At 46.9% G+C, this 15,553-nt stretch overlaps 1 protein-coding gene across 2 annotated transcripts in view; it reads left to right on the top strand.

Moving 5' to 3' along the window:
- The window catches only part of LOC137377206 (trichohyalin), a 65,124-nt gene that overhangs the window by 22,212 nt on the left and 27,359 nt on the right, over window positions 1-15,553 (top strand). For both annotated transcript variants that reach the window (XM_068046704.1, XM_068046703.1), the window contains exon 2: window positions 5,368-5,508. In XM_068046704.1, coding sequence (XP_067902805.1) covers window positions 5,419-5,508 — 90 coding nt within the window. In that variant the 5' untranslated portion in view covers window positions 5,368-5,418. The remainder of the gene's footprint in view (window positions 1-5,367; window positions 5,509-15,553) is intronic.

The raw sequence follows: 15,553 nt of genomic DNA, 5'->3' as shown, positions 1-15,553 counted from the left end.
TATACAGCACAGAAACAGGCCCTTTGGCCCATCGTGTCTGTGCTGGCCATCAAGCACCTATCTATTCTAATCCCATTTTCCAGCACTTGGCCCGTAGCCTTGTATGCTATGGTGTTTCAAGTGCTCATCTAAATAATTTTTAAATGTTGTGAGGGTTCCTGCCTCTACCACCCATTCAGGCAGTGTGTTCCAGATTCCAACCACCCTTTGGGTGAAAACATTTTTCCTCAAATCCCCTCTAAACCTCCTGCCCCTTACCTTAAATCTATGCCCCCTGGTTATTGATCCCTCCGCTAAGGGAGAAAGTTTCTTCCTATCTATCCTATCAATGCCCCTCATAATTTTGTATACCTCAATCAGGTCCCCCCTCAGCCTTCTCTGCTCTAAGGAAAACAACCCTAGCCTATCCAGTCTCTCTTCATAGCTGAAATTCTCCAGCCCAGGCAACATCCTGGTGAATCTCCTCTGCACCCTCTCCAGTGCAATTACATCCTTCCTATAGTGTGGTGACCAGAACTGTACACAGTACTCCAGCTGTGACCAAACTAACTGTTTTATACAGCTCCATCATAACCTCCCTGCTCTTATATTCTGTGCCTCGGCTAATAAAGGCAAGTATCCCATATGCCTTCCTAACCACCTTATCTACCTGTGCTGCTGCCTTCAGTGGACAAGTACACCAAGGTCCCTCTGACCCTCTGTACTTCCAAGGGTCTTACCATTCATTGTATATTCCCTTACCTTGTTAGTCCTCCCAAAATGCACTACCTCCCACTTTTCAGGATTAAATTCCATTTGCCACTGTTCCTCCCATTTTACCAGCCGATCTATATCGTCCTGTAATCTAAGGCTTTCTTCCTCACTATTTGGAACATCACCAATTTTCGTGTCAACTGCGAACTTACTGATCATACCTCCTATATTCACGTCTAAATCATTAATATACACTACAAACAGCAAGGATCCCAGCACCGACACCTGCGGTACACCACTGGTCACAGGCTTCCACTCACAAAAACAATCCTCGACCATTACCATCTGCCTCCTGCCACTAAGCCAATTTTGGATCCAATTTGCCAAATGTCCCTGGATCCCATGGGCTCTTACCTTCTTAACTAATCTCCCATGCGGGACCTTACTGAAGTCCATGCAGACTACATCTGCTGCTTTACCCTCATCTATACATCTAGTCACTTCCTTGAAAAATCCTTGTTTTTGGAGATGACATTAGACATGGAGTCATAGAGTTATTTATGGCATAGAAGGAGACCATTTGTCCCATTGAGTCCATGCCAGTTCTCCACAGAGCTATTCAGTCAGTTCCACTCCCCCACTTGATCCCCATAGCCCTGCAAGCTTATTTCCTTCAACTGCCCGTCCGATTTCCTTTTGAAGTCATTGATCGTCTCCACTTCCACCACCCTCGTGGGCAGTGAGTTCCAGGTCATTACCACTCGCTGTGTAAAAAAGTGCTTCCTCACATTCTCCCTGTATCTCTTCCCCAAAACCTTCGATCTGTGTCCCCTAGTCCTTGTATCATTTGTTAATGGGAACAGTTTTTCCTTGTCTAACTTATCTAAACCTGTCGTAATCTTGTACATCTCTATTAAATCTCCCCTCAATCTCCTTTATTCTAAGGAGAACAAACCCAGCTTTTCCAACCTAACCTTGTAACTAAAATCCTCCATCCCTGGAACCATTCTGGTAAATCTCCTCTGCACCCTCTCAAGGACCCTCACATCCTTCCTGAAGTGTAGTGACCAGCACTGGATGCAATACTCTAGTTGGGGCTAACCAGAGCTTTATAAAGGTTCAGCATAACATCCCTGCTTTTGTACTCAATACCTCCATTTATGAAGCCAAGATCCCATATGCTTTACTAACCACTCTCTCAGTATGTCCTGCCACCTGCAAAAATGCACCCCCAGTTCCCACTGTTACTACACACTCTTGAGAACTGTGCCATTAAGTATATATTGCCTCTCCCTATTCCTTCTGCCAAATTACATCACCTCACACTTGTCTGTGTTAAATTCCATCTTCCACCTGTCTATTCTGCTAGCCTATCTATGTCTTGTTGCAGGCAGTTCATATCATGCTCCCCACTTGCTACACCTCCACGTTTGGTGTCATCGGCAAATTTTGAGACTCTACTCTGTATTCCAAGATCCAAGTCATTTATATATATCCTGAGGTTGTGAAAGGCACTATAGAAATGTAAGTCTGTCTGTCTGTCTTTCCTGCTTATCTATCTCCCCTTTAAACTACTTGTTTGATTATGCACTTACGGGCATTGTGCTTCAACTTCTCTCAGCTCTTCATACGATAACCTTTGTCTTGGTTCCCTTTTTACCAATTTAGCTCCAATTCGAAGATTTCATCTCTATGTTGTGAGTTCCCTGTTAGAGAGAGGAATCCTCCCCCTATATATCCAGTCACTACCCTTCATTCCTCTAAACATTTTGATCAGCTTACCCCTTAACCGCCTCACCTCCAGTGAAGGTACAAAGAACAAAGAACAGTACAGCACAGGAACAGGCCATTCGGCCCTCCAAGCCTGCGCTGATCTTGATGCCTGCCTAAACTAAAACCTTCTGCACTTCCGGGGTCCGTATCCCTCTATTCCCATCCTATTCATGTATTTGTCAAGATGCCTCTTAAACGTCTCTATCATACCTGCTTCCACCACCTCCCCCGGCAGCAAGTTCCAGGCACTCACCACCCTCTGTGTAAAGAACTTGCCTCGCACATCCCCTCTAAACTTTGCCCCTCTCCCCTTAAACCTATGTCCCCTAGTAACTGACTCGTCCACCCTGGGAAAAAGCTTCTGACTATCCACTCTGTCCATGCCGCTCATAACTTTGTAAACCTCTATCATGTCGCCCCTCCACCTCCGTCGTTCTAGTGAAAACAATCCGAGTTTATCCAACCTCTCCTCATAGCTAATGCCCTCCAGACCAGGCAACATCCTGGTAAACCTCCTCTGTACCCTCTCCAAAGCCTCCACGTCCTTCTGGTAGTGTGGCGACCAGAATTGCACGCAATATTCTAAGTGTGGCCTAACTAAGGTTCTGTACAGCTGCAACATTTACCCTTCAATTCACACAGCCTACTGACATTGACCACAAGTCGTGGGAGTCAGTTGCCAGTGATCGCCAGAGCTGGCGGGCAGCCATAAAGGCGGGGCTAAAGAGTGGCGAGTCGAAGAGACTTTGCAGTTGGCAGGAGAAAAGATAGAAGGGCAAGGGGAGAGCCAACTGTGTAACAGCCCCGACAACCAATTTTATCTGCAGCACCTGTGGAAGAGTCTGTCACTCTAGAATTGGCCTTTATAGCCACTCCAGGCGCTGCTCCACAAACCACTGACAACCTCCAGGCGCTTACCCATTGTCTCTCGAGACAAGGAGGCCAAAGAAGAAGAAAATTCTCATTCCAATCCTCTCTCTTCTAATTCATTAAGTAATGATCTGTCAGGATGGAACCTTATCCCAAGGTATCCTGTTTCTAATGAGCAGCTTATGTTTTGAGCTCATTCCTACTCGCATCTCAAGTGACACCTGAATCATGTATCAGGGTTGTTAGAATCTGTGCATTGCATTAGGTTGAATTAGTCATTTGAACAATTGCAAATGTTTGAATAATGGGTGTGTCAGTAGAAACGGATAGTGTGGAGTTTTGTTTGTCTGTGTTTGAGGATCAGAGAGAGTTGCAGATCCCTATCCTTCAGAGAACTCAGGGTCATTGGCAAACCCTGCATTTATTGTCCATCCCTAGTTGCCCTTGAGAAGGTGGTGGTGAGTGGCCTTCCTGAACCGCTGGTAGCAGATTTGATACATCTGAGCGGTTTGCAGCATCTCTTCAGGGGGCCAGTTAAGTGTCAACCACATTGGAACTGGAGTCACACGTAGGCCAGACCCATTAAGGACAGCAGATTTCCTTCCCTAAAGGACATTAGTGAACCAGATGGGATTTTATGACAATCCGTTAGCTTCATGGTCACTTTTACTGATCCCAGGTTGGCAAACTGAACAGAATAGCTCTTCCTGGTGGAGGGAAGATCGATGCGGGTCTTCTGTTTATGGTCTGAGTGTATTTTTGATTTTATTTCTTGTTTTTAAATTTGGTAGTGAGCACGGGGAAGGAAGGAGTCAGCCAATGAGAGTGGAACGGGATGAGTGAGATAATACACAAATAAAGACAAGATAGACAGAATGAAACCGTTGAGGGAAAGGGCTGGAATTTTCTGGAGAAATCACAGCAGGTTTAATGGAACACACTATTAGTAATACATAAATAAACCAGCAACATGTGACGAGGAAGAGATTCCCTGTGAGTTGTGAATCACTGCAGGTTTCTGGATGATTTGTACTGCTCCATTAGCCTCATGATAATGGCAGCTCACCCTCAACCTCCCCGTGTGTTTAATGAAGCAGCTGCATTAATTACCCATTAAAACTGCTGCTGAAAGTAAGAGCTGGTAATTAACAGCGTAAGAACCCTATGAATGAGGAGATTGATGTTCCTGCATTTCCACTCAACCAGAAAGGGAACACTTGAGACTCTGAGTTTCATTCCTGCAGCTGATAAATTGTTCCTGAAGATTTTTAAACATTTTTTTACTTTTCCTTTCTGAATCCTTTTTTCTTTCTCTATTTCTCTTTTGACTCTAATTCACCCGATCTCCTTCTCCATCGTTCCTGTTTATTTCTCAATCCCTAAATGTCATTGGTTAAGGAGATAGACTGCTGCTCCCTTTATTCCTGATGCCCCATTGCTTTTGCTGTGTCCTTTACCAGCTCACACTCCCAGTAAGGTACAGTGTGAATTATATTCAAGCTGAAGGGTGAGGGAAACAGTCTAACAAGATGCACCAGGAGGTGCCTCCCTCCAGCAAAACCTGGGTCATAGCCTATTTCGAAGTGTACATTATGGAAATGATCCACGTTCAATGCTCCAACCTCATCTTTTGCTTTGTGGTGGTGGCTCTTCACCTGGTATCTTGTCGACTGTTCATTCACAGTCTTCCAGACAAACTGGAGGTAAACATAAGTTCAGGACTTGCATTGTGGGGTTAGTCTAAGGTAGAAAATTAATTTCTAATGGTTATGCATTGTGGAAATTCAGAACATATTGTTGTTAAGACAATTCTAATTTGTGCATAAACCCAAGGGACTGTTGAGATTGTAATTAAACTTTCCTAATGTGTTAGTAAGTGACTATTTTCTTTCTAAAGCCATGGTTTGTGCCTGACGTTTCTTGAGGAGAAAGATCCCATTTCATTAAAAATAAAAGTAAACCTTGTGGAGATTAAAAAGGACAATCCCCCCAAAGTGAAATGTAAAATCACTTTGGACCTTTTATTGCCAGGAATGCGAGGAGCTGAAAAAGACCAACATTTGGCTGGCCAAGGAACTGCACATGGAGAAAGCTCTGCTCCGATCCGAGAGTGAACGGACCATGAGAAATCTGAGAGTCTTAAATCAGGAAATGCACACGACCATCAAAGAGGTATGTACCACCCCCCCCCCCAAACAAACCCCCCCAACACCCCCCTCCTTCCTCCCCTCCCACAAACAAACCCCCCACCCCCCCCAACACCCCCCTCCCTCCTCCCCCACCCCCCCAACACCCCCCTCCCTCCTCCCCCCCAAACAAACAAACCACCCCACCCCCCCAACACCCCCCTCCCTCCTCTCCCCCCCCCCCCCAAACAAACCACTCCAACAAACCACCAAACCAATCCCAGCCAGGAAGCTGGGGAAGGAGGTGAAGAAATCCACAGATAGAAAGAAATAATTTCTTTAATTAAAATAAAGAAATACATTCAGACTTGTATTCCCTCTTCAGTATGGATGATTAGAGGGTGATCTAATTGAGGTCTTTAAAATGATTAAGTGATTTGATTGGGTACATCAAGAGAGAAACTATTTCCTCCCGTGGGGAATCCAGAACAAGGGGGCAGAACCTTAAAATTAGAGCCAGGCCGTTCAGGGGTGATGTCAGGAGGAACGTCTTCACACAAAGGGTGCTGGAAATCTGGAACTCTTGCCCCAAAAAGTTACTGAGGCTGGAGGTCAATTGAAAACTTCAACACTGATATTTTTGTTGCGTGAGGGTTACAGGATACAGAACTAAGATACAGATCAGCCATGATCTAATTGAATGGCAGAACAAGCTCGAGGGGCTGAATGGCCTCCTCATGTCCCTATAACAAACTGTTTGTTTGAGTGGAGACTGTGTACCTCACTAACCCTGCACATTTTGTCATCTTTTTAAGTGGGTTCAGGCTTTGCTTTTCTCCCTCTATTTTGCACAAAGATCTCTTGAGATTCCATTCCCTGGAATGAGCCCACGGCCTTTCATCAATCATCAAGAAAGGGTGCAGAGGGGATTTACTCGAATGGTTCTAGGGATGAGGGGCTTCAGTTGTGTGGAGAGACTGGAGAAGCTGGGATTGTTCTCCTTAGAGCAGAGAAGGTTAAGGGGAGATTTATTAGAGGTGTTCAAAATCATAAAGGGTTTTGATAGAGTAAATAAAGAGAAGCTGTTTCCACAGGCAGGAGGATCAGTAACCAGAGGGAGACAGATTTAAGGTGACTGACAAAAAGCCAAAAGGGAAACGAGGAGAACTTTATTTACACTGAGTTTATCTGGAATGTGCTGCCTGAAAGGGTGGTTGGAAGCAGATTCAGTAATAGCTTTCAAGAAGGAATTGTCTAAATACTTGAAAATGAAACAAATTGCAGGGTTTTTGAGGAAATATCAGGGGAGTGGGACCAATTAAAAAAAACTCTTTCAAAGAGCAGGCACGATGGGCCGAATGGTGTTCTGTGTGATTCTATGAAATCTGTTAGTATCAGCAACTTAAGATGTCTGGGTAAGTGTGGACACAAAGGTTGAAACCTTTTACATGACCTCAAGGCTCCAGGCACTTCACATTGTTGTAGTTCATTGGACTGAACTAAGGATCAGTAGCAAAGACTGTGTCTAACCTTCAGAGACAGGGAGGAGATATCCTCATAGAAACATAAGAAATAGGAGCTGGATTAGGCCATTCGGCCCCTCGAACCTGCTCCACCATTCAGTAAGATCATGGCTGATCTTCTACCTCAACTTCACCTTCACACTTTATCCCTTGATTTCCTTGGTACACAAAAATCTATCCAACTCTGTCATGAATATACTCAATGACTGAGCATCCACAACCCTCTGATGTAGAGAATTCCAAAGATTCCCAACCCTATGAGTGAAGAAATTTCTTCTCGTCTCAGTCCTAAATGGCCGACCCCTTTTCCTGAGATGGTGACGCTGTGTTTAAATGCCCCAGCCTGGGGGAAAACAGCCTCTCAGTATCTACACTCACAAGAGAGGGTTAAATTTTCACAGAGTTTCTCCCCTCTGCTGCTGTAATTTTGACAGAATCCCTGTTCTTTATCCCATGTGTTATCACTGGGATGTGTATATTATCAGCTGCAATTATTAATCTTCCTCCAGGCCCTGGTGACAGGGTTTAGCCCCAAGCGGTCTTAACTCTGGGTAAACATGTGGCACACTGTGAGGGGATGTGAGGGCAGTGATTTTGACTAAACGTGTCCAGTGGGAAACTGAGGTGTGAGCAGATTGATGACCCCACCCTGTTTTTACAACCCCCAGTTTTACTTACCCCCACTATTAGATCTCCTGTGGCATTGCTCACAGCACCAGGACAAGAGGGCATTTTTCAATGCTCACCATTACCCCATCGCAGCCTAAAGGCAAAACCATCGCCAGTAATAATGGAACTTTATTGAAACAACAGGACTGTCTTACCCTGCCTAACTCAGAAACACCATGGCTACTTAACAATCCACCAACTTAACAAAACCCAAGACACAGATATTCTGTCTCTCTTCTGTGATTTTTTTGAGAAACAGCACTGAAACTGTGGTTAAAAGGGGATAGAAAAAGTAAAACTCCAATAAAAACAATGCTTCAATGTATCTCTGAGATGTGTCCCGAAGCCTTTCACATCCAATGAGGTGCTATCACTGTTATCATGTAGGCAAACACTTTGTGCATAGCAAGAATCCAAACAGAGCAACTAGAGCAAATATCCAATTAATCTGCTTTTAGTAATGTTGGTTGAGGGAAGAATATTGGCCCAAGATACTGGGGAGAACAGCCCCCTCCCCACACCCCCACCCAGCTCTTCTTCGCAATAGTGTTGCAGGATCCTTTAACATCCACCTGAGAGGGCAGGTAGGGCTCCCGTTCCATGTCTCACTGTTTGAGTATAATATTTAATTTTGCACCGATGAAGATTCAAACGACACGATCCTCAGCAAACCATCCCCGAGAGAATTTATCTGATAGTTTTTCCCAAAACATTTATTTTTCCAGATTGCATCTTCCTATTTTGTTTGAAACTCCCTTGTTTAAATGTAATTTTTTCCCCCTGGTTTAGTTATTTTGCACCTGTTTGCAAAATGCGGAGAAATCATAACTCTCGTGGAGTTAATGGAGCATTTCAAAATGATGAGGTTTTCAGAGGTTGAATAGTGCGAGATTATTCTCACTGGTTGATGAATCAGCAATGGGGGTATAGACTGAGGATTATCACTGGGAGAATGTTGGGGACGACAAAGACTACAAAGGCCATTTCGGAGACATGGGTAGAGCAGGGGCAGGAATGGATGTTGCAGGTTCCGGGATTTAGATGTTTCAGTAAGAACAGAGAAGATGGTAAAAGAGGGGGAGGTGTGGCATTGTTAATCAAGGAGAGTATTACAGCGGCAGAAAGGACGTTTGAGGACTCGTCTACTGAGGTAGTATGGGCCGAGGTTAGAAACAGGAGAGGAGAGGTCCCCCTGTTGGGAGTTTTCTATAGACCTCCGAATAGTTCCAGAGATGTAGAGGAAAGGATAGCGAAGATGATTCTCGACAGGAGCGAGAGTAACAGGGTAGTGGTTATGGGGGACTTTAACTTTCCAAATATTGACTGGAAATACTATAGTTCGAGTACTTTAGATGGGTCAGTTTTTGTCCAGTGTGTGCAGGAGGGTTTTCTGACACAGTATGTAGACAGGCCAACCAGGGGCGATGCCACATTGGATTTGGTACTGGGTAATGAACCCGGCTAGGTGTTAGATTTAGATGTAGGTGAGCACTTTGGTGATAGTGATCACAATTCGGTTAGGTTTACCTTAGCGATGGGCAGGGACAGGTATATACCGCCGGGCAAGAATTATAGCTGGGGGAAAGGAAATTATGATGCGATGAGGCAAGATTTAGGATGCGTAGGATGGGGAAGGAAACTGCAGGGGATGGGCACAAATGAAATGTGGAGCTTATTCAAGGAGCAGCTACTGCGTGTCCTTGATAAGTATGTACCTGTCAGGCAGGGAGGAAGTTGTCGAGCGAGGGAGCCGTGGTTTACTAAAGAAGTTGAAGCGCTTGTCAAGAGGAAGAAGAAGGCTTATGTTAGGATGAGACATGAAGGCTCAGTTAGGGCGCTTGAGAGTTACAAGCTAGCCAGGAAGGATCTAAAGGGAGAGCTAAGAAGAGCAAGGAGAGGACACGAGAAGTCATTGGCGGATAGGATCAAGGAAAACCCTAAGGCTTTCTATAGGTATATCAGGAATAAAAGAATGACTGGAGTTAGATTAGGGCCAATCAAGGATAGTAGTGGGAAGTTGTGTGTGGAATCAGAGGAGATAGGGGAAGTGTTAAATGAATATTTTGCGTCAGTATTTACAGTAGAGAAAGAAAATGTTGTCGACGAGAATACTGAGATTCAGGCTACTAGGCTAGATGGGATTGAGGTTCACAAGGAGGAGGTGTTATCAATTTTGGAAAGTGTGAAAATAGATAAGTCCCTTGGGCCAGATGGGATTTATCCTAGGATTCTCTGGGAAGCCAGGGAGGAGATTGCAGAGCCTTTGTCCTTGATCTTTATGTCGTCATTGTCGACAGGAATAGTGCCGGAAGACTGGAGGATAGCAAATGTTGTCCCCTTGTTCAAGAAGGGGAGTAGAGACAGCCCTGGTAATTATAGACCTGTGAGCCTTACTTCAGTTTTGGGTAAAATGTTGCAAAAGGTTATAAGAGATAGGATTTATAATCATCTTGAAAAGAATAAGTTCATTAGCGATAGTCAGCACAGTTTTGTGACGGGTAGGTCGTGCCTCACAAACCTTATTGAGTTTTTCGAGAAGGTGACCAAACAGGTGGATGAGGGTAAAGCAGTGGATGTGGTGTATATGGATTTCAGTAAGGCGTTTGATAAGGTTCCCCACGGTAGGCTATTGCAGAAAATACAGAAGTATGGGGTTGAAGGTGATTTAGAGCTTTGGATCAGAAATTGGCTAGCTGAAAGAAGACAGAGGGTGGTGGTTGATGGCAAATGTTCATCCTGGAGTTTAGTTACTAGTGGTGTACCGCAAAGATCTGTTTTGGGGCCTCTGCTGTTTGTCATTTTTATAAATGACCTGGAAGAGGGTGTAGAAGGGTGGGTTAGTAAATTTGCGGATGACACGAAGGTCGGTGGAGTTGTGGATAGTGCCGAAGGATGTTGTAGGGTACAGAGGGACATAGATAGGCTGCAGAGCTGGGCTGAGAGATGGCAAATGGAGTTTAATGCGGAAATGTGTGAGGTGATTCACTTTGGAAGGAGTAACAGGAATGCAGAGTACTGGGCTAATGGGAAGATTCTTGGTAGTGTAGATGAGCAGAGAGATCTTGGTGTCCAGGTACATAAATCCCTGAAAGTTGCTACCCAGGTTAATAGGGCTGTTAAGAAGGCATATGGTGTGTTAGCTTTTATTAGTAGGGGGATCGAGTTTCGGAGCCACGAGGTCATGCTGCAGCTGTCCAAAACTCTGGTGAGGCCGCACCTGGAGTATTGCGTGCAGTTCTGGTCACCGCATTATAGGAAGGATGTGGAAGCTTTGGAAAGGGTGCAGAGGAGATTTACTAGGATGTTGCCTGGTATGGAAGGAAGGTCTTACGAGGAAAGGCTGAGGGACTTGAGGTTGTTTTCATTGGAGAGAAGGAGGAGGAGAGGTGACTTAATAGAGACATATAAGATAATCAGAGGGTTAGATAGGGTGGATAGTGAGAGTCTTTTTCCTCGGATGGTGATGGCAAACACGAGGGGAGCTTTAAGTTGAGGGGTGATAGATATAGGACAGATGTTAGAGGTAGTTTCTTTACTCAGAGAGTAGTAGGGGCGTGGAACGCCCTGCCTGCAACAGTAGTAGACTCGTCAACTTTAAGGGCATTTAAGTGGTCATTGGATAGACATATGGATGAAAATGGAATAGTGTAGGTCAGATGGTTTCACAGGTCGGCGCAACATCGAGGGCCGAAGGGCCTGTACTGTGCTGTAATATTCCAATTCTAAAAAATATTTTCACCCAGAGGGTTTTTAGAACAGGGAATATCGAGACAGAGATTAGAACTTCACTGAAAAGGGAATTGGGGTTAAGAAATTTCAAAGATATAGGGAAAGGACAGGAAAATGAGATTAGGACAGGTGGCTCCACTTGAAGGGCTAGCACCGACAGCAGACACGATGATGGGCTGAACAGTCTCCACAGCTGCAGTTTTTAAAGTGGCCACCAAGTGGTGCACACGGGCGGCCACAGTGACTTTCCATTAACAATGCTCCTTATTCCTCCCTTATGGATTAACCTTCACTGCGTGCAGCCCCTGACACAAATTCCATCACTATTCTCTCCCCCGTAACACCCCCGGGAATCACTGTTGTTTAATGTAGTGCGGAGTAAAGTACTGAGGGAGCGCTGCATTGTCAGAGGGTCAGTACTGAGGGAGTGCTGCACTGTCGGAGGGTCAGTACTGAGGGAGTGCTGCACTGTCAGAGGGTCAGTACTGAGGGAGTGCTGCACTGTAGGAGGGTCAGTACTGAGGGAGTGCTGCACTGTCAGAGGGTCAGTACTGAGGGAGTGTTGCACTGTCAGAGGGTCAGTACTGAGGGAGTGCTGCACTGTCGGAGGGTCAGTACTGAGGGAGCGCTGCATTGTCAGAGGGTCAGTACTGAGGGAGTGCTGCACTGTCAGAGGGTCAGTACTGCGGGAGTGCTGCACTGTTTGAGGGTCAGTACTGAGGGAGCGCTGCATTGTCAGAGGGTCAGTACTGCGGGAGTGCTGCACTGTTGGAGGGTCAGTACTGAGGGAGTGCTGCACTGTCAGAGGGTCAGTACTGCGGGAGTGCTGCACTGTTGGAGGGTCAGTACTGAGGGAGTGCTGCACTGTAGGAGGGTCAGTACTGAGGGAGTGCTGCACTGTCAGAGGGTCAGTACTGCGGGAGTGCTGCACTGTTGGAGGGTGAGTACTGACGGAGCGCTGCATTGTCAGAGGGTCAGTACTGAGGGAGTGCTGCACTGTCAGAGGGTCAGTACTGCGGGAGTGCTGCACTGTTGGAGGGTCAGTACTGAGGGAGCGCTGCATTGTCAGAGGGTCAGTACTGAGGGAGTGCTGCACTGTCAGAGGGTCAGTACTGCGGGAGTGCTGCACTGTAGGAGGGTCAGTACTGAGGGAGTGCTGCACTGTAGGAGGGTCAGTACTGAGGGAGAGCTGCACTGTTGGAGGGTCAGTACTGAGGGAGCGCTGCACTGTCGGAGGGTCAGTACTGAGGGAGCACTGCATTGTAGGAGGGTCAGTACTGAGGGAGAGCTGTACTGTTGGAGGGTCAGTAGTGAGGGAGTGTTGCACTGTCGGAGGGTCAGTACTGAGGGAGCACTGCATTGTAGGAGGGTCAGTACTGAGGGGGAGCTGTACTGTTGGAGGGTCAGTACTGAGGGAGCACTGCATTGTAGGAGGGTCAGTACTGAGGGAGCGCTGTACTGTCGGAGGGTCAGTACTGAGGGAGCACTGCATTGTAGGAGGGTCAGTACTGAGGGAGAGCTGTACTGTTGGAGGGTCAGTACTGAGGGAGCACTGCATTGTAGGAGGGTCAGTACTGAGGGAGTGCTGCACTGTCGGAGGGTCAGTACTGAGGTGTGCTGCACTGTCGGAGGGCCAGTACTGAGGGAGTGCTGCACTGTCGGACGGTCAGTACTGAGGTGTGCTGCACTGTCGGAGGGTCAGTACTGAGGGAGTGCTGCACTGTTGGAGGGTCAGTACTGAGGGAGCGCTGCACTGTTGGAGGGTCAGTACTGAGGGAGAGTAGTGAATACTCCAGACGAGTCTCCTCCCATTGCATCTACCTCATCTCAGCCTTTCAGCATCTTTTTATATTCCCTTTTCTCTCATGTAATCGTCTGGTTTCCTTTTGAAAGTATCTCAGCTATTTGTCTCAACCACTTCCTGTAGTGGTGAGTTCCAGATCCTAACCCCTCACCGAGTAAAGACATTTCTCCTTATTTCTCTATTGGATTAATAGTAACTATCTTGTATTTATGGACTTAGTTTTGGATGCTCCCACAAGTGGAAACATTCTCTCCACATTTACCCTGTCCAAACCATTCATATGAATGGCCTCCTTCTGTGCTGTAACTTTTCCATGATTCTATAATTTTAAAGACATCCATCAGATCTCCTCTAAGTCTCCTCTATGCTGAAGAAAAAAGCCCGAACTGTTCAATCTCTCTGGATTGCTGTAATCTCTTAGTTCTCATTGAAACGTATAAGATTCTGGGAGGGTTTGACAGGGTAGACACTGAGAGGCTGTTTCCTCTGGCTGGTGAGTCTAGAACACGGGGGCCACAGGCTCAGGATAAGGGGTTGGCCATTTTGGACTGAGATGAGAAATTTCTCCACTCAGAGGGTTGTGAGTCTTTGGAATTCTCGACCCCAGAGAGCTGTGCATGTTCAGTCGTTGAGTATATTCAAGCCTGAGATTGATAGATGTTTGAACACCAAGGGCTGGATTTTCATTATGGAGGCGGGAAACAGGAACCGGGCCTGGTTTTGGGTCTGACACCTGCCTCCTGTAGGAAGCTGATACAGATTGGAATTTTCAAATAGCTAAGCCCTTAATTGATATGGAGACAGGTTTCCTGTCCTCTTCGAGCCAGTGGAATTGAAAATGGCAGTGGGTCTGATCGAGTGTGGGGCTCATGTAGACTTCCACGGCAGCCATCACTGAGAATGCTGGTTGTCCTGAGGGAGAGATCTGCCTTCTACAGAACCAGAGGGAAGCGAGATGTCACAGGGGAGCTGGAGGCCTGGCTCCAGGGACAGGGCAGAGCCTTGGTTCATTGATGCCCACCTGAATCTAATGCTGCAGGCCGTGAGGGAGAGGAGGGAAGTCCTCTTCCCAGAGGGTGGCAAAAAGAGGCCACTTCATCGTGCAGCAAGAGCACCTCATCCCCCCTCCGCCCCCTCTTCCTCCTCCTCTCTTACCTCCTTCTCCTCCCCTGATGACTCCTTCCAGAGCTTCACTGTCCACACCTCTCTGGAGGGTCATGTTATGGAGAGCGCAGCAGACCAGCATAATGAGCGAGACCCTTGCAGGAGGGTATTGGAGGGTGCCATCCAACTGATCCAGGCATTGGAATTGCATCTTCAGAAACCCGATGGCCTGCTCAATGGTTGGCCTGCTGAGCAGCTGGCATTGGTTGTATCACCTCTGTGCCTCTGTCTGTGGCCATGTTTTCAAGGAATATCCCTGTCCCCTTGGATCCATGAACACACTTTGGGGGTTTGAGTGAAAATCCAAGGCAGCCTGGACTGCCGAAGGATGAAGGAGTTATGGCAGCTACCAGGAAAGCGAGCACAGATATGGAGGAAGCTCTTATTGTGGTCACGGACCAGTTGGATGTTGAGGGAGTGGAAGCCCTTCCTCTTGATGGATCTCATTGGCCAGTCACATGGTGCCTTGATGGTCACACAGGCACAATCAATGATGCCCTGAAGCTGGAGGAATCCAGCAATGGAGGCTGAACCAAATGCCCTTTGTGCCTGCACAGGCCCATCTGTGTTAAAGTGGGTGTAGTCCCTGCCCTCCTGAATAGGGCATCCGTGACCTGCCTGCTACCCTGAAGAGCTGCCGACTGCGAGATGCCACCGAGATCCACAGCTGATCCCTGGAATGACCCAGTTGTATAGAAGTTCAGGGTGACAGAGACCTTGATGACTGTCATGGGGGCCGTGAGACCTCAGGTCATTGTGGATCAGAGCACACAGGACTGAGACTGTCTGCCTGGATAGGCCCAGCCTCCTACAGCACTGGTGCTGTCATTTGCAGGTAGCTGATTCTTGGGCTGTGCATCTGATGTCTTCGGTAGCGCCTCTTCCTTTTGCAGCCACCCCCCCGTGCTCTGCTCCCCTGGCCCCCTGCTGTCCAGGAAGTTGCATCTACTGAAGCTCATCCTGGCTGCGCTGTCCAATGTCAGAGTAGCCTATTCCCATCCTAACTCCCTCAGCTGGGCTTTGTATGTTAAGCAGGCCTTCCCCTGCCAATCCCAGGTGCCTCAGTGATGCCAGCAGCCTGACGTCCCTCTCCAGTATCCTGCCACTCACCACTGAGAAAAGCAAGTCTTACAACTCCAGCAATGACCACTCTGTGGCACTTGCTTTTTTTAGGGGCTTCGAAGTATTCTAATCCGCCCTTC

Source organism: Heterodontus francisci, chromosome 14, assembly GCF_036365525.1.
Source record: "Heterodontus francisci isolate sHetFra1 chromosome 14, sHetFra1.hap1, whole genome shotgun sequence".
Taxonomy (NCBI): domain Eukaryota; kingdom Metazoa; phylum Chordata; class Chondrichthyes; order Heterodontiformes; family Heterodontidae; genus Heterodontus; species Heterodontus francisci.
Note: the sequence above shows the minus strand (reverse complement) of the source record. Positions and strands in the feature narration are given on the sequence as shown.